Genomic DNA, 26,248 nt, shown 5'->3' with positions numbered 1-26,248 from the left:
CTTTCTCCTTTTTTTTTTCCCATTTCCTTACCTTCATTCATATTTATTACTTGTTCTGATGTATTGTGTAGTGCACAATATAAAATAAGCACTTGGGTCTTTTCTTCTTCTTTTGTTTTTCTGATATAGTAGTAGCATTTTGTGCTTCAGCAATTAAAATGCTCAGGATTAATACTCTAGGTTTTTGGGGTTTGGATTTTTTTTGCCATTTAAGGTACAATTTATGCAGTGTAAAATTTACCCCAGTTCTGTGAGTTTTGACAAATTCATATAGTTGTGTGGTCATCACTATAACCAAAATATAGGACAGTTCAAAAATTCTATGCTCTCTTGTAGACAACACCACCCAACATGATCAATTCTTGGCAGCTACTGATAAATTTTCTATCATGATAGTTTTGGCTTTTCTAGAATCTTATATAAATGAAATCATGTAGTATTTAGTCATTCAAATCTGACATATTTCCCTTAACATAATGCATTTGAGATCCATCATGTTGTTGTGTGTATCAGTAGTTCATTCTTTTAATTGCTCAGGAATATTCCACTGACTGGATGCCAGTTAGTTGATCCATGTTGGAGAGCATTTGGATTGTTTCCAGTTTGGGGCAATTATGAACAAAGATGTTGCAGACTTTTGTATACAGGTTTTCATTTCACTTGGGTAAATACATAGGAGTGGAATTGGAATTGCTGGGTAGTGTAATAAGTATGTGTTCAACTTTATAAGAATATGCCAAACTTTCCAAAACAGCTACACCATTTTGCATCCTCACGAGCAAAATATGAGAGCTGCAGTTGCTATGTATGTATCCTTGCTAGCTCTTAGTATTACAATGCTTTTTTGCTGTTGTTTTGTTTTATTTTAGTCATTTGAATGTGTATAGTAGTATAGTAGTACCTCATTGTGGATTTAATTAGTATTTCCCTAATGACTAATGTTGTTTAGCATTTTTTCATGGGCTTATTTGTAATCCAAAATGTCTTCTTTGGTGAAGTATCTGTTCAGATCTTTTGCTTATTTTATTTTTTTTTATTTACTTGAGAGAGAGAATGAGAGAGAGAGAGAGCAGGAGAGGGGGGAAGGTCAGAGGGAGAAGCAGACTCCCCGCTGAGCAGGGAGCCCGATGCGGGACTCGATCCTGGGACTCCAGGATCATGACCTGAGCCGAAGGCAGCCGCCCAACCAACTGAGCCACCAGGTGCCCCCAGATCTTTTGCTTATTTTTAAATGGGGGTTTTTGGGGGGTTTTTTAGTATTGAGTTTTGAGAATTTTTTTATATTCTGGATACAAGTCTTTTATCAGATAACTGTTTTGCAAATATTCTCTCCCAGTGTGTAGCTTTCCATCTACCCTGTAGATGTAAAGTGGTATCTCATTGTGGTTTTGATTTGCACTCCCCTAGTGGCAAAAGATGTTAAGCACCTTTTCATGTGCTGGCTGGCCATCAGTATGTCTTCTCTGGAGAAATGTCTATTTACATTGTGTGGCTCTATTTCTGAACTCTCTATTCTGCACCTTTGATCTATGTGTCTATCCTTTCATCAATGATGTCTTGATTACTACAGCTTGATGGTAAGCCCTGAAATCAGGTAGTATGTGTCTCCCAAATTTGTTCATTTTTAAGTGTTTTGGCTATTCCAGTTACTTTGCTTTCTGTATAAATTTTAGAATCAGCTTTTCAGTTGCTACCAAAAAAATTCCACTAGGATTTTGATTGAAGTTACATTGATCTCAAAGACTAATATGGGCAGAATGGAAATCTTAACAATACTGAGACTTTCATTCTATAAACATGGTATATTTTTCCATTTATTGAGGTCTTCTTTGATTTCTTTCATTACTGTTTTCTACTTCTTCAACATATAGATCTAGTAACAGTTTGTTCAATTTCTACCTAAATGCTTCATGTTTTTTTCTAGTGCCTTTATATGGCTTTAAATTACTATTTCCAATTTTTCATTGCTAGAATACAGAAATAAGATTGATTTTTGCATATTTACCTTATATCCTACAACCTTGTAAAATTTAGTTTCCAAGTTAGGTTCTGCCAATAAGTTAACAATGGTAGCAATCGAAAGGTAGAAGAAAAGAAAGGATTGTATTGCCAGTAGTAGCTATACCTGAGAATTACTGATACCTGCCAGGTGCTCTAGGAAATATCAGCACCAATCACATAGTGTCCCCCTACCGGCTCAGATGTCTGGGTAACTCTGCAGAAGCCAAGAACTAACCAAATGACCCTCCCCCACAGGTCCTTCTAAACCCTTGCTGCTCTGAGCATCCTTAGAAGCCCAAGCAACCAGCTGGGCAGCCTTCTTCAGAAGTCCCTGCACCAGCTCCTCAGGAGACCTCCCTGAAGTCCTAGATTCTGTTTACAACACTTCTTCCTTTTTTTTTCTCCACCTCTAGAGGATACTGCTGCTTCTTACTACTTGGGTTATGTCAGCGTCCTCTTTCTGTTGTTGGGCATTCTGATACACCAGGAACCAATTCTGTCTGAAAAGGCTGGCATGGCTTCTGCTTTCTCAACTGGACTCTGACTAACAATCTTCTTGCTCTGACCAGCACCCCTCCCCCACTCCCCACACCTAACTGTCCTACAGAATTCTATTAACTAATGACAAAGATTCTCTTTTTGACCAAACTCTACTCAGGCTCACCTGAACTCTCTTCTTAAACAGGCCCTGACTTTTAAGCTTCCATGTTCATCTCTGCATTGTCCAACTTTAGCAAGAATCCTACTAAGTCAGTTTAGCCAGGATCCCCCATCCTCAGTATCTGATCACCCTTGATTTCTAATTGAGTTCCTCATCTTCCACCATCCTCAGGCGATGTCCAATCATCCTGATCCACCTTTAGCAAGAATCCTGTTAGGTCAGTTTAGCCAGGAGCCCCTCTACCCTTGACGTTTCCTCTTAGTAATTCTCTATTGGCTATAAATTTGCACTTGCCATATTTGGAGTTGAGCCCAGTCCCTCTCCCGTACTGCAAGACCTCATTTCAGTGATCCCTACACCTACCATGATAGCTCTCCCTCCTTGAATAAAGTCTTCCTTACCACCTTTAACCAGCGTCATGAATAACTTTAACACTAACTCAGGGCCTTAGAAAATGAAAATTTATCTTAAAGGGGGCAATAACAAATCAGTAAAAACATATGAGATAAATTTAGAAAGGTGGACAATGTTTACATGAATCAATTAGCTTCTGGATGTAGTACAGGGAAAAATTGTGAAAAGTTTTTGAAATGGGCTAAAGAGACTACTGAACACCTTTTCTATGGAATGTTGCCCCTTCTGGGAATTATCTGAGATGACAGAGGTGTATGTCTCTATTTGTCTTTAACTAGGCAAATTTACAACTCTCAACAGATGTGTAGAAAACTGATAACAATGTGTAAGTTTTTTGTCCATAGCCATGAAAATAATTCCTGTTCATGACTATGCAAGTGAATTATCAGGAAGAGAATATAAATCTCTAAATTGAATTCTCATTTTGATTGGTTCTAATATCTTACTGGTTCCCATTAATTAATGAGTTAAATAAACTCTCTAAGATGTGTTCATTTCACATTTGTATGTGTGAGATAAATAAGATTAAATTTTCTTTGTTTAATTAGGGGAGGCAGTAAGCCCTCCCTTACTCTTAGGGCATCTCTTTTAAAAAACAAAAACAAAAACAAAACATAATAGATTCAACACTTTGGTCAGGAAGTTGACATAACTATTCTCCAGATTTTACAGTGAGAAGTCATGAGCTTTCTGACCCTCAGAACCATAATGTATCTCCTAAATTAAATCAGGAGTCTCTCAGGATGTGTATAGGAAATTATCATAGAAGCATTCACTTGTCTCTTAAAAAGATAAAATTTTAATTTTTCTTTCTTCTACTTTACTGTACAAAATGTGTGAAATTCTGCCCAAACTTAGTAGCTTCTCCTGGACCACCAGCATGCATGTATTTTGACATGTATACTCAATAATAAATCGTGGTTTCTATATATGGTATGGCAGAATGATTTGTTGGTAAGATTTTTCAATTTTACTAACAAATTATAGTCATGATTACCTCTTTAAAAAACTTACCTGTAATAGATATAAACAGCATAGGCATAATAAATACAAAGTACCCCTTTTTTGTAGTTCTAGATAAAATACTCCAAAATATAAAGTAACAGTTTTAGTCAGAAAGAATAAAACAGACTGAGTTACAGTTTATAATCAGTGGTGAAATGAGCAATTCTATGCAGTACAGCCCCTTTTCATGGTAACAGACTTAGTAGAGAAAGGAAATATGACCCTTTAACGATAGATATTTACATGTTTTAGCAATAAAGCACACAGTTGACTACTGTGAGCAATGTTATGTCTACATGACACAATAAGACAAACGTATCTTCCAAAAGTAAGTTAAATAAGACCACACTGGATGGAAGACCCAGCCAAACATAAACAGTGTCCATGAATTATGTTTTAACTTTTATGTTTTTAAAGTACATTAAAATATTAAGATAAACATATAGATTTTAATTAATAAGACAAATTAACATCAACTATGTAAATGTAAAATTTTCAATACAAAAAAATAAATTTTTACCATCTTCCTAGCAATTCTCCCCAAGAATACAGGATCTTCTCAGGACAATCCTTAGACACATCACCTGTTCCACTTGAGAGTTCATTATCACTCTCTGCAGAAGAAACACAAAAGCAAAAATGACAAACATCATACTATATATCTGATATTTATGTATTATAAAGCAAGAAACATCACTATGTGTCTAATAAAACAAACTTCTTCTATTATGCCCATTGCAAAAAACCTTCATTAACATTATCTTTAGTGCCTAAATATATTCTCAAAGCATAAACATTTTATGAAAATTCCTATTCACAGTTTATATATATGAAATTGAAAATAACTATATATAAATAACTTTATCCCAAGAGGATAAAATTTTAAAGCTAATGGTAACACAATTAGAAATCCCTATGTGATATTCTAATCACCAGATTAATATTCTCAAATATTAATATTTTATTAGTGATGCCAACACTGAAATCAAGAATCAGATATATATATCAATATATAACACCAAGAAATATATTATAATACAAACACCAAACAACTAGAAATACAAGAAAAATTTTAAGGTTTTAAAGATATATTCATAAGTACAAATATTTTTGACTAAAGGAAAAATTAAACTATTTGGGCTTTTTAAAATTACAACTTTATAAAATATCCCATAATATAAAGTAATAGTTTTAGAAAGAACACAACTGGTTGAGTTACAGTTTACAATCAGTGATGAAAATGAGTAAGTGTAAGCTGTGTAAATCTTTTTTTTCTTTTTTTTAATTATGTTATGTTAGTCCCCACATAGTACTTCATTAGTTTTTGATGTAGTGTTCCATGATTCATTGTCTGCATATAACGCCCAGTGCTCCATGCAATACATGCCCTCCTTAATACCCATCACCAGGCTAACCCAACCCCCCACCCCCCTCCCCTCTAAAACCCTGTTTGTTTCTCAGAGTCCATAGTCTCTCATGGTTCGTCTCCCCCTCTGATTTCCCCCCCTTCATTTTTCCCTTCCTTCTCCTAATGTCCTCCATGTTATTCCTTATGTTCCACAAATAAGTGAAATCATGATAATTGACTTTCTCTGCTTGACTTATTTCACTTAGCATAATCTCCTCCAGTCCCATCCATGTTGATGTAAAAGTTGGGTATTCATCCTTTCTGATGGATGAATAATATTCCATTGTATATATGGACCACATCTTCTTTATCCATTCATCTGTTGAAGGGCATCTCGGCTCTTTCCACAGTTTGGCTATTGTGGACATTGCTGCTATGAACATTGGGGTGCATATGGCCCTTCTTTTCACTACATCTGTGTCTTTGGGGTAAATACCCAGGAGTGCAATTGCTGGGTCATAGGGTAGCTCTATTTTTAAATTTTTGAGGAACCTCCACACTGTTTTCCAAAGTGGCTGTACCAACTTGCATTCCCACCAACAGTATAAGAGGGTTCCCCTTTCTCCACACCCTCTCCAATATTTGTTGTTTCCTGCCTTGTCAATTTTTGCCATTCTAACTGGTGTAAGGTGGTATCTCAATGTGGTTTTGATTTGAATTTCCCTGATGGCTGATGATGAATATTTTTTCATGTGTCTGTTAGCCATTTGTATGTCTTCTTCAGAGAAGTGACTGTTCCAGAGCTGTGTAAATCTTTCAAGTGGTAACAGAGCTGCTAGAGAAAGGAAATGTAATGGGCACAATTTATCTACATTACAACAAGCACCTTGACACAGTACTATATAAGAAAAAGTCTGAAGAAGTATTACCTGAATGATAAAATAAGCTATATAAAAATCTGTCTGGCTCATAGCAAGGACCAATGTTTTATCAACGTTGTTACAGTACAATAAGTACTGGCATTAAGTGAATCCCACAGGGATCAGTGTTAAGAACAGTTATTACTTAGCATACAACAAAGCCAATGATCCAAGTATAAACCAATTCATATCAGTGGATAGCATCAACACCAAAAAAAAACCAATACAATAAAGGAAGGTTTATTTGGCCAGCTTAAAAGATTTGATCATATTCACACAAAAAGATTTTATCACATATTTAGTAAAGTATAACGAAAACATATGCACACACGGACAAATGCTTCAACATGTTTAGGACACTGTTCAAAAAGTAAACATTATTCTGGATACTGGAATGAAGTTCAAGAAGGTAGACACGAACATCACTGCTCTAGAAATACCTCACATAAGCAATTCTGTGAACTTTGCAACAAGTTCTTCATGAAAATAATAGAAATGAGAGATTTTTAAAAAGCTAAAGCAAATGAAGTATTGCTAAGTATTGGAGGAATACTGTAAACAGAAACAACTGAAGCCTTAAATATTAAAATATTCTAAAAAACTCTCAATGTAAACAACTATCCCTTATAATCCTTGTAATTTTTTCATCTAAACTGAGGTGCTTTTTGAGAATGAAAAAGGACACTATTAAAACTTACACTAGAAAAAAGGTTAAACTTAGACTATCAGGCAAACGGACTGCTGATCACTCTTCTTATAAATTGGTACCAAGTATGAGTACTTATAATATAAATTGGATTTCAATTAAGCAGGGTCCAAGATGGTCCCACCTTATACTCTATTTTGCTCCATAGTAAATAATAACACAGCAAGGTTCCAAAGTATTTGATGAAGTTGTATATGCTAAATTGGAGACCAAAATCTAAGGACACAATGAAAAGGAAAAAGAAAAAAAGAAAACAAATCATTAATCTTGGTTTTAATAAAAATCAGAAAGTACTACTGACACAGAGAATCTCCGATTCTTCTTATTCTTTTAGGGAAAGGAGTAAAACAAAACAAAGATGCCATAAGAAAGATTAAGAAATCTGACTACCTATAAATTAAAAGCTTATATGAAGGGACGCCTGGGTGGCTCAGTCCGTTAAGCGTCTGCCTTCGACTCGGGTCATGATCCCAGAGTCCTGGGATTGAGTCCTGCATCGGGCTCCTTGCTCAGTACGGAGCCTACTTTTCCCCCTGCCTGCAGCTCCCCCTGCTTGTACTTTCTCTCTCTCAAAAAGAAAATAAATAAAATCTTTAAAAAAAAAAAAAAACTTATATGAAGCAAGGTATAGCGTATATGAAAAAAACAAAAAAAAAATTCCCAACATTTGACAAATGGTCTTAATATTCAAATAAACTAAAAAAATCCAACAGAAAATTGGGCCAATTAAACCTAGTACAGTTGTATAAAAAAATAACTGGCCAATTAAAGATGTTAAAGAAAGCCTTATCTCAATAATTTTGTCATTCAAATTAAAACAATGAAACAGAAAAAGACAGCATTAAGAATAATTATATCTAGTGTTGATGAAAATATGGGGAAACAGGCAAGAAAGCTGATGTTTATAGAACAGTAATCTTTTTAAATGTATTAAGAGTCCAAATTAATACATCATTTGACTCAGCAACTCCACTTCTAAAAATTTATTCTCCAGGAATACATATGCTAAATAGACAGATGTAAAAGGATTTCGTCGTATCACTGCTTGTAATAATAACTGAAAACTATCAGGAATTCTTCAGTCGAAATTGCATTAACTAGGAGCACCTGGGTGGCTCAGTTGGCTAAGCGTCTGCCTTCAGCTCAGGCTGTGATCCAGAGTCCTGGGATTGAGCCCCGCGTTGGGCTCCCTGCTCAGTAGTAAATCTGCTTCTCCCTCTCCCTACCCCCGCTTGTGCTTTCTCTCTCTCACTCTCATTCTCTCTCGCAAATAAATAAATAAAATCTTTATTAAAAAAAAGAAGTTGCATTAACTAAATTATGGTACATCCATTCCAAAGAATACTATCCAATAGTTTAAGATTGACTAGATCTTTATATGCTATATGAAAACCATCTAAAACACATTATTTTGTGATGAAAAGCAAGAAACAAAGGAGTAATTTTTAAGTATGGTTTTATTTCAGCAAGTAGTATTACTTATATGATTACAAAGACCTTTAAAAACAGCTGTAAGGGGCGCCTGGGTGGCTCAGTTGGTTAAGCGACTGCCTTCGGCTCAGGTCATGATCCTGGAGTCCCTGGATCGAGTCCCACATCGGGCTCCCTGCTCGGCAGGGAGTCTGCTTCTCCCTCTGACCCTCCCCCCTCTCATGTGTTCTCTCTCATTCTCTCTCTCTCAAATAAATAAATAAAATCTTTAAAAAAAAAAAAAAATAAAATAAAAAAATAAATAAAAACAGCTGTAAGATTATATACCAAACTATTAAGAACAATTATGTTGCAGCACCTAACAGTATCTTCTCACATAGCAGGCATTCAATAAATACTGAGGGAACACATCTTTCACTTTTAAGTTTCTTTTCTATAAATATTCTTATCTTTTAAAATAAGTACACATAACTATAATAAGCATGGGGAAAGGACTTTTATCTTTTAAATAATCCCTGTTGCTACAGAAAAAAACAAAAGCCTATTTCATTATTATAAACCCCTACTAATATGCAATAAAATTATCACTGACAACAACAAGGTACTGTTTCCCGACAATCTCCCAAGTTATTTTCCACCACAAAAAGGAATTAGAACTGTAAACACCTAGATTAGTAGGAGAACCACAAAGAGAAAGGGGGGAAACGGGCACACACAATGAAGTAAAAACTAGATCCCTGATGAACAATTAAGGCAGAAACCACATCAAGTCAGGAGCCAAATATTTGGACAAAAAATAGGACTTAGCCAAAGAAGACAGGAATCCTAGGCTTTTATTGAATGTCTGCCTTTTTTTTTTTAATCTCTATTCTAAACACAGTTCTTAAATTTTACAGACACTAACTCATTGTATTCCCTAAAAAACCTAATAAGGTAGTCACTACTCATTTGCCCACTTTCAAAATAAGAAAACTGAGGCACAGAGAGGTTAAGTAACTTGCTCAAGGTTACCCTTCTAATAGGTGATGGAGAGATAGAATTCAACCTCAGTTTGAATCCAGAGTCAAATGCTACCTCTCTTTAGTTTTTTTATTTGTTTGTTTACCATTTTTTCATGGGAGACTGTGCTTGGCATTTAGCAGATACCAGTCTGTGCCAAGTGCCAACATCTAGTAAATGTTGGAAGCCAGAGCCAAGAATGGAAAAGGCAGGCACATTTAAAGCAACATGCCCTAGAAACACTGAATTGAGAGCAAGAGATTTAAATGGACAAGTTTCAGGGGTATAATCCCCTTGACACTCAGGAAGAATAAAAATAAACTGATAACCTAGTGACCTCAAAAGTAAGCCAGATCTATCTTCCTTGCTGCAGAAACAACTCACCGTGGGTGTTTTAAATACTTATTGGCCATCCTGCTAGACAAGAAGAAAGGAGGCTAAAGAAACATAAAGTTACTATATTAGATACGATGGAGTCTCTAGGTAGAATGAAAGAAATAAACCTAAAAAAAAATGAAAATGAAAGATACTGGAGGACGCCTGCGTGGCTCCATCAGATAAGCATCTGCCCTTGGCTTGGGTCATGCTCCCAGGGTCCTGGGATCGAGTTCTGCATCAGGCTCCCTGCTCAGTGGGGAACCTCCTTCTCCCCCACCCCCGCCCCGCCCCCCTGCTTGTGCGCATGCTCTCTCTCTCTCAAATAAATGAATGAATGAATAAATAGATAGATAGATAAATAAATAAATATTTTTTTAAAAAAGAAAGAAAAGAAAAAGACACTGGAAACCAAAGTGCAGTAAGAAACACAGTGAAGAGGTTAAAAGTTTCCTGAATTGATAACTGGAGGGGAAAAGATGGAAGAAAGAAAAATCCATTACAACTACAAAAAAAAAAAAAATGTATGCCTTGAAAATTAGTGACCTTTAGTACGTGGGCATCTATGTGCAGACATGGGTAAAGGGAACCAGGTCCATTCAGTCATTCATAATGGATTCTGGAGGGAAAATGCATGGTTCTGAAACCCGGTTTCACCACTTACTAGCTGCGATCCTGGTTAAGTTACTCTGTGATTCAGCTGCCTATTTGTAAAATGGGAAAAATAACAAACACTATCTATCTTATACTGTAGTTGTACCAATTAAGCAAGTTATTATGTGCAAAACACATATATTATAGTGCCTGGCAAAGGCAGGCATGTTAACTATTAAAAGCCATTTTCATTCAACAAATTTGAATTCCTATGATGTACAGTACGGGGGAGAAGCTGGAGTGCAAGTTTTGAGCAGGAAGTGGCAACAATAAATGTAGACTTTTCTTTATCCAAGCTCATGAGATATGGGAAGGTAAGAGAGTAATACAGCTAAAAAGAACTGCATCGTCAATTCAGGCATTACACTCCTTTATCAAGCCCCACGCCCCAGAAAATTGGCCCGTTCTTCCTTTCTGGCTCCTGTACAGACTCCTACAATAATATCCATCAGACTTCCATGAACACATGCCTGTTTTCATTATTGATCCAGGCATTTAATATCTATAACTTTCATGTTTTACATATCTTTTTCCTTTTCTTGAAATCCAAGCTCTGTGAGGGCTAGGAGTATATCTTGTCTTTATATAATAGGATTTAGCACACAGTAACACTCAACTGTGGAATAAATGGAAATATTTATTTGTTACTGCTTTATTTTTAGAATATGTTTATACACTTAAGGTAATTGGAAAAGAAAACACTGGAAAGAGAAAGATGAGGAATCGGGCCAATTCCCTAAAAAGACATGAAACTGCCCCGGTTTGGAGGGAGGGAGTGACCAGAAGGACCTCTCATATTTTGACTGAATATGGGGCTTTGGATATTTTAACTACGTTAAGAGAGAGAGTTGAGGGAATCCATAGCTAATAGATTTAACTTGTTTACTTTAGAAGAGGTCTCTGAGAGACTCTGCTTAACTCAGGGAGTATGGTTAGAGACTCCTCCAAAATGCCTAACTTCATTCCTTTCCATGCACAATCTCCTTGTTAATTTCAATTTCCCCACAACTATTGTTCTCCTTGAGAAAGCAGGACCATACACAGGATTCCACAGAGAATCCACACAGACTCCACAGCAGACGCACACTATAGGACTACTATTTTCTTTAAATATCGGTGAAATGAAAATAACAATATTAATCATGTATTATAAAAATTAAATGAGAATGTATGTGCGATACTAAACATGGTGCCGGTCACCCAGTAGTACTCAAGCGTTAGGTATCATTTTTTATTATTTCTATTGTTACTGAATCCTCAGTTTCCTGCCCAGCACTTCAAAGTAACTAAAAAAGCATTCTAGGTTTATTGTTTATTATTCACTGATTTCTAACATGCAGAGAGCAGAAACCAACTGTGCAACACCAAAACAAGATGCAATAAATGTAAATTTTTAGATCAAATAAAATAAATATGTATGACACTTCAAACAAAATAATTTAAGGGCTCTCTTAACTTTGGCCACTCCCTGCTTTGAAACAAATACTGTGTTTCTATTAGCAATGCTTTTCATCCTAGTCATAAAAGGAAAATTTCAGAACTAGTATCAACAGACATCATAAAAGGAAAAAAATATACATATTTCTACATACATACACATGCACACACACAATGTTTTTTTTTTTCCAAATAAAGTTAAATGACAAAATTAGGGGCAAATTAGCACAAAATCCCATTTTTCTTTTCAACTAAAGGATTACTCATAAAATAAAAAGCTGATGAGTAACCACAGATAAAATGTGACTATTGTGGGTTTTCAAAGATTTTCCCCTTAATTTTCTTTTTTAATAAGTACTGTTTGCTGAAAATAATACAGGTTACTATAAACTCTCTTCTAAACAATTGGGGAGAAAAAAACAAAACCTTACTCATCTGGCAAAACCTATAGGAATACGGGTCTGTATAATGATATGTGTCAAGATGGAATAATGTAAAAGTGATTTATTTTTATTACTTAGTAGTAAATAATGTTATTTTGGACAGCCAAAAACTATAGCCACATTTGTATGATCTTGAATATTATATAATCTCTCATTTCTCACGTAAAAGTTAGGATATACTTGTTCTATATATAAGCTGATACACAAATGTAAACCATCAAGGTAAAACAAAAGATCATCCTTAATTTGAAATATGGTAACATTTCCCACTGTCAAAGGCAAGGTGATATTTATAGACAGAAGATTCAAGGTGGAAGAGACCACAAATTGCATGATTTCTTTCCAACTAAATCATCATCACTGTCACTCTCTCAATCTAATTACAGGTTTCTAATTAATAATCCCTGTAGTTACTAAGCGTAAGTGATTAATAAAAATGTATCAGTGATCGCTGAAATCTGTCAACCATACTCAAAAGAGCAGGGCAGCCAAAAACCTTACTTTCTTTTTTTTTCCACTTTGTAACATTGCTTTTTAAGCCTCACAAATCTGTTCAGATAACAAAATGGAAAGAATTTAAGTTACATTTGAGGGAAAAAAAGAGGCTAAGGCTCTTAACATTAAACAAACTACTTTTTTTTTTTTTAAGGAGCCCAACACAGGGGCTCATGACCCTGAGATCAAGACCTGAGTGGAGATCAAAAGTCAGATGTTTAACCCAATGAGCCACCCAGGCACCCCTAAACAAACTGCTTTCTTAATCATGAGGCTAGTATATCCTTTTGTGTATTTATGTATGTTTCATTTCACATTTTTCTGGGATATAAATGACTTAGAATTTATTTAGATATTTATTTACATTTTGTATTTTCAGGGTTTTGGAAATGCATTTTAATTCTCTGCTCATTTTTTTAAAATTTTTTTAATTGAAATATGATTAACATACAAAAAGCTGTAGATATTTAATGTATACAATTTGATGTGTTTGGAGAGTCTAGTATAGTTTTATAATAAAAAATTGGGGCAGTGTCTATTTGAATATATTATCAATGACTTTTTTCAAAATAAACTGACAGGTGGCAAAGAAGGAAATTAGTGTCTGGCGGATTATAAGAAAGAACACATGAAAATAGTTATACTAAAGGATTATTTTAAAACTTATCATTCAAAGAATAACTTTTTAAAAGGCAGCCAATCAGGGCGCCTGGGTGGCTCAGTTGATTAAGCAACTGCCTTCGGCTCAGGTCATGATCCTGGAGTCCTGGGATGGAGTCCCACATCAGGCTCCCTGCTCAGCAGGGAGTCTGCTTCTCCCTCTGACCCTCCTCCCTCTCATGCTCTCTCTCGCAAATAAATAAAAAATCTTAAAAAAATAAAAAATAAAAAAATAAAATAAAATAAAAGGCAGGCAATCAATTAGAAGAAAAAAACTAAGCAAGCATTGGAGATAATTAGAAACAAAGAGAAGCAAGGGAAGAAAGAACCCATCAGGATACCCAAATTTAACTCATGGGTGGAAAGGGAGCTCACTAACTCCCACCTGGTGGTGCATAACACACTCACAAGTCCTCTAACTGGACAGATGACCCTCTTCAACCAAGAGTGTAACTCTGCAAGGGAACACACTCAAAAGTAAATAAGAAAGGAAGGGGAAATACCCACAAGACTAGCCAAAGCAGCCACATGAAATCAGGCAGTCAGGGAAGTAACAGTGAAATCAGGTTCATCTCTGCATTTGGATTTTTTTGTACTCCCCTCCTAAGGGAAAGCATTTTAACTGATGAAGAGATTGCCAAGTATAAAACACAATGGGAGAAAAAGGCAGAAACTGCCAAAAGAGACTTAGGTTAACTTGATATAGGCTGGCTCGTACACATAAGGACTTTAAAATTCAACAATGACAGTAAACATATAATTGTGAAGGTAACAGAAAATAATGGATTTTTGAGAAAAACTCAAGACTTTAGAGCAAAAGTGCCATTTTAGTGGACCTGCTAAGCATTCTCTGCATGGTCCTATGATAACATGTCTCTCTGTAATGTCCTGAATACTTGCCTGCCTTCCTTTCTAAACTAACTTACTTACTTAAAAAAAGAGACTGTATTCTGGTATCCTATCAAAGTACTTGGCAACTGGTCAGCACTCATAGATATATGATGAATAAAATAAGAAACACACTTTTTTAGAACCTATATATATCAACTGCCTATATGACATTTCCATTTGGTATCTAATAAACTTTCAAAAAAACTCTTAGTTTTCTTCACATACCTGTATTTGCCTGGTTCCCCCCTCCCCATTTTCATAAATGACAAAATTATCTATGCAGTTGTTCAAACTGAAATCGACAAGTTATTATTTACCCTCACTGCCTATAGTTGATTACCCAACCCTGTTGACTCTACCTCCAAAACGTATCTCAAATCTACCTACTTTTCTCCCTCTCCAAATTACAACCCTCACCCAAGCCCCCAACATTTGGCCAAGATCACTGTAAGGGTCTCCCAATGGTCTCCCTGCTTCCAGCACTACTCTGCTGGACTTCATTCTCCTCGTATACAGCTGCAGAGGGGTTTTGAAACGACGAATCAAATCTTAGTCTCGTCTTCCCAGCTTAAAACCCTTCAAAGCCTTCAAAAAAGAATTTCTCACAGTGGTTTTACAGGAACTTACATGATGTCCCCTGGCTATCTGTCCATGTCTGTATTGTACCACCTTTTTGCTTGCCCCCTACCCTTCAGTCATCTGTCCTCCTTTCTATTCTTCAAACACACCAAGCACACTTTCACCTTCACCTTCAAGCCTCTGCACTATTTCCTCTCCTGAAATGCTCTTTACTTACCTTCCAACAGCTGGCTGCTTCTTGTCACTCAGATCGCAGTTTAAATGCCACCTCTTCAGAGAAATTTTTAGCTGAACACCCAATCTAAAGTAGCTACCCAGATCAATCAACCAATTTTTAAAAAAATTTTTTTAAAGATTTTTTTATTCATTTGAGACACGGATACAGAGAGAGAGAGAGAGAGAACATGAGCAGGGGGAGAGGCAAAGGGAGAAGCAGGCTCCTGGCTGAGCCCGGAGCCCAATATGGGGCTCGATCCCAGGACCCTGGGATCATGACCTGAGCCGAAGGCAGACGCTTAACCATCTGAGCCACTCAGGCGCCCCACCAATCAACCAATTTTAAATATCTAAATGGCATTATTAGTTCCTATTATTTTTCTTGTTTATTCATTATCTGTCACCTCTCCCATAATTAGAAGTATAAGAGATTTATCTATCTTATTATGTCAGAGGTCTTCAAGATCACCCCCAGGTTCATTGATTCTCTAGGAGGACTCAGAGGACTCAGCATATAGTTGTACTCACATTTATGATTATTACAGTGGAAACAAAGCAAAATCGGCAAAGGGAAAGGGCACATTGGGTGAAGTCTAGAGGAGACCAGGTGCAAACTTCCCAAAGTCCTCTCCCAGTGGAGTCCAGAGGACACACTTAAATCTTCCAGCAACAGGTTGTGACAAAACGTGTGAAATGCTGTCTACCTGGAAAGCTCATTAGAGAGGTTTTTATTGGGGCTGATCATGTAAGTACCCTCTGCCTAGCATGTGCCAAAATTCCAGAATCCAGAAGGAAAGTAGGTGTTCAGCATAAATCATATTGTTAGTACAAATAGTGTAGGCACAGTGAGCCACTCTTCTCAGTTAGAGAATGGTGGGAACCCTCTCAAAATCTGTTTCCCAGTACCAGCCAAGGACTGACTTTGCAAATAGCCTTTTCTGAGGATAGCAGTCTGAAGCCTGCTATGTTGAGTCTGTTCTGCACACTTATTCACCCCTGTATCACCTATCCATCCATTAACAGATTTTAAAAACAAAAATATGTTGTTCTTCACCAAGTCTAACATTCCAAAGAGATTTCCATTTACTACACAAATATTTACTTAACACTTGCCACATATTAGGCAATGGGAACTCAAAAAAGAATAAAATACCATCTGCCCCTTAGTAACTCACACTCTGGAAGGTGAGAGAAATGAATTTAAAAGACCATACTTATAATATGGTATTTTAAGAATTATTAGAATGGTATGTTCAAAGTACCATTAGAACAAGATGATAGAAAGACTAATGCTGCCTTTGAAGAAAGGGCCTACTTTAGCTGGAAGTGGTCAAGGAAGACTATCTGAAGAGGTAACACCTAAGCCTTGAGCTGAGATCTAAATAATGAGGGAAGGGCGCCTGGATGGCTCTGTCAGTTAAGCCTCCACCTTCGGCTCAGGACATAATCTCGGGATCCTGGATGGAGCCTCAGTGGGGAGTCTGCTTGTCCCTCTCCCACTGCCACTCCCCCTGCTTGTGCTCTCTTGCTCTCGCTCTGTCTCAAATAAACAAAATTTTTCTTTAATAAATAAATAAATAAATAATAAATGAATGAATGAATGAATGATGCAGAAAAGGCAGCAAGCAGAAGTTCTAAAGAAAGTATCTTCCAAACAAGGAACAACATATGCAATAGTATAGAGAAAGGTCAATTTGAAGAGAAGCTCTATAGAATATACTATACACTCAATAACCAGTAGCTATTATTATATCATGTCCTCTTCTTGTATTGAGAAATGGATGATTTAAGAGATCAGATATATGAAGCCCATACCACTAGTAATTATATCTTATTTATATCTACCCTACCCATTTACCAAAAAAAAAAAAAAATACTTGAGACAGAAGATAAAAACAGACATAAGTAAAATAAAGCAAACATGAATTAATCAAGTATTGATTCATTCAAATATTTATTAAGCACTCACTACATGGCCAACCTCAAAAATATGAAATAGACATGTTCCCTGACTTTGAGGAACTTATGTTCTAGCAGAAAAAAGGAAATGGATATAGATATATGACAACAAAGCAGAATATATGCTACAACAGTAGTAGGAACAGAAAAGTCAAACATTGGAGTGGGGTAGACAAGATGCCTTACATCAGAACACCATACAAAAATAACATACAACAAGTAAATGAAAGGGCACCTGGTGGCTCAGTTGGTTAAGCGACTGCCTTCGGCTCAGGTCATGATCCTGGAGTCCCTGGATCAAGTCCCGCATCGGGCTCTCTGCTCGGCGGGGAGTCTGCTTCTCCCTCTGACCCTCCCCCCCTCATGTGCTCTCTCTCTCTTTCTCTCTCTCTCAAATAAATAAATAAATAATCTTTTAAAACAAAAAACAAAAAACAGGTAAATGAAAAACTAAGCTTCAACCTTCTCCAAAGACAAGAATGAAAAAAATGAAGGGTTGGGTGCCTGGGTGGCTCGGTTGGTTAAGTGTCTGACTCTTGATTTCCATTCAGGTCATGACTGCAGAGTCCTGGAATCAAGCCCTGCTATGTGCTCCATGCTCAGCGCAGAGCCTGCTTAACAATGTCTCTCCCTCTCCTGCAGCCCCTCCCCCTGCTTGTGCACTCTCTCTCTCCTTCTCTCCCAAATAAATAAATCTTTTTTTAAAAAAATGAAGGGTTACATGCACAACTCTTACTGATAAAAGCTTAAAAAATAATTTCACATAGAGAGATACCTTTTCCCAACTTGTGTGATCAATCTCCTAAATCTTTTTTTTTTTTTTTTTAAGATTTTGTTTATTTATTTAACAGAGAGAGACAGCAAGAGAGGGAACACAAGCAAGGGGGGTGGGAGAATGAGAAGCAGGCTTCCCGTGGCGCAGGGAGCCCAACGCAAGGCTCAATCCCAGGACCCTGGGTTCATGACCTGAGCTGAAGGCAGACGCCCAACGACTGTGCCACTTAGGCGCCCCTAATCTCCTAAATCTTTACACAAAATACCCTGAATAACATAATAAACCATGTCCAAGAAGACACTTTTACCATACCTATAGAAATATCTCTACCAACCTTTGATTAAAGCAGAAAATACAAAATTAGAATGACCTAAAAGGCTCTCCATCACCCAGCCTCTATATTCTCTCTAATCTCATATTGTGTCATTTCCCACCATTACAAATGAATATATTTTACTGCACACGTAATGCTGCTTTTCCATCACCCAATGTTTCCCTCTGCCTGGAAGGTCTCCCTTACCAGGCATCCAAATATTTCTAGCTAAATAATGTGCTTTTAATCAAGACAGAGCTCATAGGCACAATTTCCAAGAAGCCTTCCTTGAATTTTCAGGCCAAACTAAGTTTCTTTTAGGCAGCTCATATTATATCCCATTCATATTACTGCATTTACTACATATTACTATCTATTTATGGGTCTTTTTCTTCAACTAGACTAAAAGCTCCTCAAGGATAAGAGTCCTGTCTTATTTATTTTTGTGTCCATAGCACTTAGCAAAGTAGTGGTGTCCACTAAAAGTTTGTTAAAACTTTACAATTTTAATAAAACCTACCAAATAACAAACTTAATTTACAGATGGCCTTCTAGTAATCACACTTGAAAAATCTAAGAGAATAAATCACTAATATTTTCTTTAGAGGGGATATCCTGAATACCAACTGTCTACGTTTTCAGTCTTTTGTGCAAACTCTTCAAATCTGAGATCATTAGTAAGTGCCAATGTACCCATAGTCTGCACTGTGAATAAGATCTGCTCTGCATACTTCTTAGGTGAATGGGTGGCAAAATGAAATTGCATTGCAAAAGTCAAAGAGCCTTCATGTATGCCCACTGAGATCGAGGGCCCCTGAATGTCAGCATAGGTGTCTTCTATAACCAATGGTTCACAACTCTCTACCAGTAATATAACATTTGCATATGTAGCCCATTCTTATAAATGACATTTCTCAATGGACACAGTAAATTCTCAACTGAGGACACACATCTCTGGAGTAGCAAGGTACTCCCATATATTAAGAAATTACTGTTCTGCTTATATTATTTCAGTTGAAAACATCACATAGGATCTTATATATTAATCTTATTATGCATATATTTATAACTTATAATACATTTCTTTCCTTTAAAAAAATTGTGATAAAGGGGTGCCTGGGTGGCTCAGTTGGTTAAGTGTCTGCCTTCAGCTCAGGTCATGATCCCAGGGTCCTGGGATCTAGTCACGCATCGGGCTCCCTGCTCAGCGGGAAGTCTGCTTCTCCCTCTACCCTCCTCCCCTGCTCCAGATCTCTCTCATGCTCTCTCTCTCTCTCAAATAAATAAAATATTGGAAAATAAATAAATAAAATAAATGTGATAAAGGCCAACATACAAAATGTGACATGTGAAGGTCAGATACTCCATACTCCATTAAGTCAAACTACAATTCATACTTCTGCTCCCCTGCCCTATAATCTAGTGAAAGGAATGGGAATCTGTTGCATCACTCTATGATTAAGATGTATTATTCTACTTATGCAAAATATCATCCTCTTTTCAAGACAAGTAATGAGAATAAAACTCAAGATTTCTTAGAGAGTTTTAATCCCTTAACTGGGTAACATGACCATTACAAATACTCAACAAAAATCTCACTTTGGGAATGATCATAGGTGCATAGCCTTCAAGAATGTAATATTAGTTTCAGGAGAATTTAGTGATTCATCACTTACATACAACATCCAGTGCTCAGCACAACAAGTGCCCTCCTTAATACTCATCCCCAATTTAATCCATTCCTCCCCCACCTCCCCTCCAGCAACCCTGAGTTTGTTCTCTATAGTTAAGAATCTGTTTTATGGTTTTCCTCTCTTTTTTTTCCCCATATATGTTCATCTGCTTTGTTTCTTAAGTTCCTCATATGAGTGAAATCATATGATATTTGTCTTTCTCTGACTGGCTTATTTCACTTAGCATAATACAGTTTTCCACAATGGCTGCACCAGTGTGCATTCCCACCAACAGTGCAAGAGAGTTCCTTTCTCCCTACATCCTCACTGACACTTGTTTTTTGTTGTTGATTTTAGCCATTCTGGTTCAGGTGTGAGGTGATATATCATTGTAGTTTTGATTTGTATTTCCCTGATGATGAGTGATATGGAGATCTTTTCAAGTGTCTGTTAGCCTTCGGTATGACTTCTTTGGAAAACTGTCTTCTGCCCATTTCTTAACTGGATTATTTGTTTTTTGGATATTAAGTTTGAGAAGTTCTTTACAGATTTTGGATACTAACCCTTTATCAGATATGTCATTTGCAAATATCTTCTCCCATTCCGTTGGTTGCCTTTTAGTTTTGTTGATTGTTTCCTTCAGTGTGCAGTTTTATCTTGATGTAGTCCCAACAGTTCATTTTTGCTTTTGTTTCCCTTGCCTCCGGAGATTTGTCTAGTAAGAAGTTGTTATGGCCAATGTCAAAGAGGTGAGTGCCTGTTTTCTCCTCTAGGATTTTGATGGTTTCCAGTCTCACATTTGGGTCTTTCATCCATTTTGAATTTATTTTGTGTATGGTATAAGAAAGTGGTCCAGTTTTCCCAACACCATTTGCTGAAGAGACTTTTTCCCATTGGATGTTCTTTCCTGCTTTGTTGAAGATTAGTTGACCATATAGTTGTGCATCCAATTCTGGGTTCTCTCTTCTGTTCCACTGATCTATAGGTCTGTTTTGTGCCAGTACCATACTGTATTGATGACTACAGCTTTGTAATATAGCTTGAAATCTGGAATTGTGATGCCTCCAGTTTTGTTTTTCTTTTTCAGGATTACTTTGGCTATTCAGGGTCTTTCGTGGTTCCATATAAATTTTAGATTGTTCTAGATCTGTGAAAAATGCTGGTGGTATTTTATTAGGGATTGCATTAAATGTGTAGATTGCTTTGGGTAGTATAGACATTTTAACAATGTTTGTTCTTCCAATCCATGAGCATGGATTGTTTTTCCATTTCTTTGTGTCCTCTTCAATTACTTTCATAAGTGTTCTATAGTTTTCAGAGTACAGATCTTTTATCTCTTTGGTTAGGTTTAGTCCTAGGTATCCTACTGTTTTTGGTGCAACTGCAAATGGGATCAATTCCTTAATTTCTTTTTCTGCTGCTTCATTACTGGTGTACAGAACTGCAACAGAATTCTGTATGTTGGTTTTGTATCCTAGGACTCCACTGAATTCACGCATCAGTTCTAGCAGTTTTTTGCTGGAGTCTTTTGGGTTTTCTACATAAAGTATAATGTCATCCTCAAAGAGTGAAAGTTTGATTTCATCCTTGCCAATCTGGATGCCTTTTATTTCTTTTTGTTGTCTGACTGCTGACACTAGGACTTTCAGTACTATGTTAAATAACAATGGTGAGAGTGGACATCCCTGTCTTGTTTCTGACCATAGAGGGAAAGCTCTCAGTTTTTCGCCCTTGAGGATGATGTTAGCTGTGGGTCTTTAGAATATGGTCTTCATGATGTTGAGGTATGTTCCCTCTATCCCTGCTTTGTTGAGGGTTTTTAACAAGAATGAATGCTGCATTTTGTCAAATGCTTTTTCTGCCACTATTGAGAGGATCACATGGTTCTTATCCTTTTTTTTATTAATGTGGTGTGTCACACTGACTGATTTGTGGATTTTGAACCACGCTTGTAGCCCAGGAATAAATCCAACTTGATCATGGTGAATGATTCTTTTAATGTACTCTTGAATGTGATTTGCCAATATTTTGTTGAGAATTTTTGCATCCATGTTCATCAGGGATATTGGCCTTGTAATTCTCTTTTTTAGTGGGGTCTTTGTCTGGTTTGGGAATCAGGGTAATGTTAGCCTCATAGGATGAGTTTGGAAGTTTTTCTTCCTTTTATTTATTTATTTGAAAGAGAGAGAGCATGAGCCTGAGCTTGGGGGCGGGGGGCGGGCAGCAGAGGGATAAGCAGAGTTCCCACTAAGCAGAGAGCCTGTTGTGGGGCTCGATCCTAGGGCCCTGGGATCATGACCTGAGCCAAAGGCAGACGCTTAACCGACTGAGCCACCCAGGTGCCCTTCCTTCTCTATTCTTTTGAACAGTTTGAGGAGAATAGGTATTAACTCTTCTTTAAGTGTTTGGTAGAATTCCCCTGGAAAGCCATCTGGCCCTGGACTTTTGTTTGTTGGGGGATTTTTTATTATTGATTCAATTTCTTTGCTGATTATGGGTCTGTTCAAATTTTCTATTGCTTCCTGTTTCAGTGTTGGTAGTTTATATGTTTCTAGGAATTTATCCATTTCTTCCAGATTGCCCAATTTGTTGGCATATAATTTTTCATAATATCCTAATTGTATTTCTGTGGTGTTGGTTGTGATCTCTCTTCTCTCATTCGCGATTTTATTTATTTGGGTCCTTTCTCTTTTCTTCTTGATAAGTTTGGCTAGAGATTTATTAATTGCATTAATTCCTTCCAAGAACTAGCTCCTGGTTTTCATTGATCTGTTCTATTGTTTTTTTAGGTTTTATATCATTTATTTCTACTCTAATCTTTATTATTTCCTTCCTTCAGTTGGTTTTAGGCTTCGTTTGTTGTTCTTTTTCTAGCTCCTTTAGGTGTAAGTCAGGTTGCGTATTTGAGATATTTTTTGCTTCTTGAAATAGGCCAGCCCTGTATGGTTATATACTTCCTTCTTATGACCACTTTTGCAGCATCCCAAAGGTTTTGGACCATTGTGTTTTCATTATCATTTGTTTTCATGTATTTTTTTTTTTATTTCTCCTTTCACTTCCCAGGTTGACCTATTCATCCTTTAGTAGGATCTTCTTTACTCTCCATGTATTTGTGGTCTTTTCTAAATTTTTTCTTGTGGTTAACTTCAAGTCTCATAGCATTGTGGTCAGAAAATATGCATGGTATGATCTTAATCTTTTTGTACTTGTTGAGGCCTGATTTGTGACCCAGTATGTGATCTATTCTGGAGAATGCCCCATGTGCACTCGAAAAGAATGTGTATTCTGGTGTTATAGGATGAAATGTTCTGAAGACATCTGTTAAGTCCATCTGGTCCAGTGTGTCATTCAAAGCCATTGTTTCCTTGTTGATTTTCTGCTTTGATGATCTGTCCATTGATGTAAGTGGGGTATTAAACTCCCCTATTATTATTACATTATTATCAATGAGTTCCTTTATGTTGTTTTATATATTTGGGTGCTCCCAAATTGGGGGCATAAATATTTATAATTGTTAGATCTTCTTGTTGGATAGACCCCTTTATTATGATATAATACCCTTCTTCATCTCATTACAGTCTTTGGTTTAAAATCTAGTTTGTCTTATATAAGTATTGCTACTCTGGCTTTCTTTTGACATCCATTAGCACAATAAATGGTTCTCCATCCCCTCACTTTCAATATGCAGGTGTCTTTAGGTCTAAAAAGTCTCTTTTAGGCAGCATATAGATGGGTCTTGGTTTTTTAACCATTCTAACACCTTATGTCTTTTGATTGGAGCATTTAGTCTACTTACATTCAGAGTAATTATTGATAGATGAGTTTAGTGCCATTTTATTACTTGTTTTGTAATTGTTTCTGGAGATTTTCTCTCTTTCCAGTCTTTGTCACTTTTCATCTTTCTTTCCCACTCAGAGTCCCCTTTAGTATTTCTTGCAGGGCTGACTTAGTGGCCATGAACTCCTTTAGTTTTTGTCTGAAAAACTCTTTATCTCTCCGTCTATTCTGAATGACAGCTCTGCTGGATAGAGTATTCTTGGCTGCATAGTCTTCCCATTCAGCATGTGAAATATATCATGCCACTCCCTTCTGGCCTGCCAAGTTTCTGTGGAAAGATCTGCTGCTAACCTTATTTGTCTTTCCTTGTAAGTTGGGAACTTCTTTTGTCTTGCTGCTTTTAGGATATTTTTCTTTTTCTCGATATTTTGCTAATTTAACTACAATATGTCTTGGTGTTGGCCTGCTTTTGTTGATTTTAAAAGAAGTTCTCTGTGCCTCCTAGATCTGGATGTCTGTTTCCCTGCCCAGATTAGGGAAATTCTCAGCTATAATTTTCTCAAATAAACCTTCTGCCCCCTTTTCTCTCTCATCTTCTTCTTCTGGGACTGCTATGATATGAATGTTATTATGCTTTATGGAGTTACTAAGTTCCCTAAGTCTATATTCATAATCTAATATTTTTCTTTCCCTCTTCTTTTTAAGCTTCATTATTTTCCATAATTTTATTTTCTGTATCACTTATTCATTCCTCTGCTTCTTCCGTTCCTGTGGTCATTACATCCAGTCAGTTTCAAATCTCAGTTACTGCATTTCTCATTTTGGCCAGACTAGTTTTTAGGTCTCTCATCTTTGTGGTAAGGGACTCCCTGGTGTCAATGTCTATGCTCTTCTCAAGCCCAGCTAGTATCCTTATGATTGTTGCTTTAAATTCTGCATCAGGCATATTACATTTTGATTAGATCCCTGCGTGTAACCTTTTCTTGTTCTTTCTTTTGGGATGAATTCCTCCATCTTGGCATTCTGTTTAGAGCTCTGCCTTCTTCTGTGTGTTAGGAAAGCCGGTTGTGTCTCCTGCTCCTGAGAGTAATGGCTTTATAAAGAAGAGTGGAGTCCAGGGGCCTGGTGCTTCAGAAGTATCTCTGATGTATACTATGTGCACTCTGCTGCTGTGTTGTGGCTTCTCTTTCCCTCGGGTCAGTCGTCTGAACAGTTTCTCCTTGCCTGAAGTGGGGAGTGTTTGGACCTTGGCCAGAATGTGGCAAGTTTTAACTATGCGTGCTCTAGTCTGCTTGTTAAAGAGACCTTATGCTATTTCCACTGGAGCTGAAGCTGTGCAGAACTCTATGGTCAGTAGATGTGGTGGGAGCAGGGGTTTTGTGCTCATCTTCTGGGGGAGGGGTCCACTGCCCTGGTTCTCAGGCACACTTGCCCAGGAAAAGCAGCACCTGCAGAGTGGGGAGGAGGGGGGCTTGGTATAAGCGGTTAAGACTGCCAGTGTTGGCACTGTGCTGCTTACTGAAGTTATTTTATGCTGGAGGCAGGGGAGAGGAATGGTGCCAGCCCCCTCCCTCATCTCCAGAGGGGATTTTGCACCCACTGCTGTCCAGGAAGCCTTCTCAGAAGAGTGAACAATCTCCACTTGTATGTCCCAGGTGTCCCTCAGATCCCTGCCTTCACCCCATGTCTGGGGCCATGTGCCCCCTGCCCCCACCAGCAGCGTGGTACACCTGTGTTCTTTCCCAGGCAGGCCGGCTTAGTTTCAAAAGTCCAAACTTTAGGGACCCAGCATGGGACGGACCCATCCTGGTCCTCTGGAGGAGGGTCTCGCCATGCTGGGACTAACGCAGATTTGTCCCAGAAGGGCAGTTGCACCAAAGCACGGGATCATGGAGTTTGGAGCAAAGGGCAGCCAAGAGACAGTGTCCAGGTTAGCTGCCTTCAGCAGCTGTCTCTGCAACTATGCTGAGGGGCAGGGAAGGTAATGGCACCCACCAGCTCTTCTGTCCCTGGACAGGCAATGCCACCTCTCCCAGATGCACTCCAAGAAGGGAGAAACATCTCTCCCAGCGCGTCCCAGGATCACACCATCTGCTCCCAGGCTCTCTGCCTTCCTTCTCCAAAGGAGCATTTCAGCTCCCTGAGGGCTCCATACCAGCCATGCCGTGGACTTCTAAAACTCCAGTCTTTGAGCCCCACTGGTTGTAAAAACTCAGAAAAATCAGCCCCTTTCATTTTCCCAGTCAATGGCTTTGGGGAAGTGTTTTCCTTGTGGGATCCCCTGTGTGCTCCTCTCTCTCTCGGGCCTCTCTCCACGACTCGGACTCCCTCCCCTCCACAACACCCGTGATCCGTTTATCTCCCAAATCACATCTCCACACCTCCTACCTTCCACCATATGGCCTTGTCTCTCCCTCTAGTTGTGCAGTTTATTCTGTCAGTCCCCAGATAGATTTCTTGGGTATTCAGAGTGATTTGATATTTATCTAGCTGTGTTCAAGGGACAAGGCAAGCCT

At 37.6% G+C, this 26,248-nt stretch overlaps 1 protein-coding gene across 3 annotated transcripts in view; it reads right to left on the bottom strand.

Annotated features, from left to right (window-relative positions):
* RABGAP1L (RAB GTPase activating protein 1 like) overlaps positions 1–26,248 on the bottom strand; it is a 748,424-nt gene that overhangs the window by 538,840 nt on the left and 183,336 nt on the right. For all 3 annotated transcript variants that reach the window (XM_078077989.1, XM_078077987.1, XM_078077988.1), the window contains exon 12: positions 4,602–4,695. In XM_078077989.1, the coding sequence (XP_077934115.1) occupies positions 4,602–4,695 (94 nt within the window). The remainder of the gene's footprint in view (positions 1–4,601; positions 4,696–26,248) is intronic.

The sequence above is a fragment of the Halichoerus grypus genome, chromosome 7, assembly GCF_964656455.1.
Source record: "Halichoerus grypus chromosome 7, mHalGry1.hap1.1, whole genome shotgun sequence".
Classification (NCBI taxonomy): Eukaryota; Metazoa; Chordata; class Mammalia; order Carnivora; family Phocidae; genus Halichoerus; species Halichoerus grypus.
This window is presented reverse-complemented; position numbering and strand designations above follow the sequence as displayed.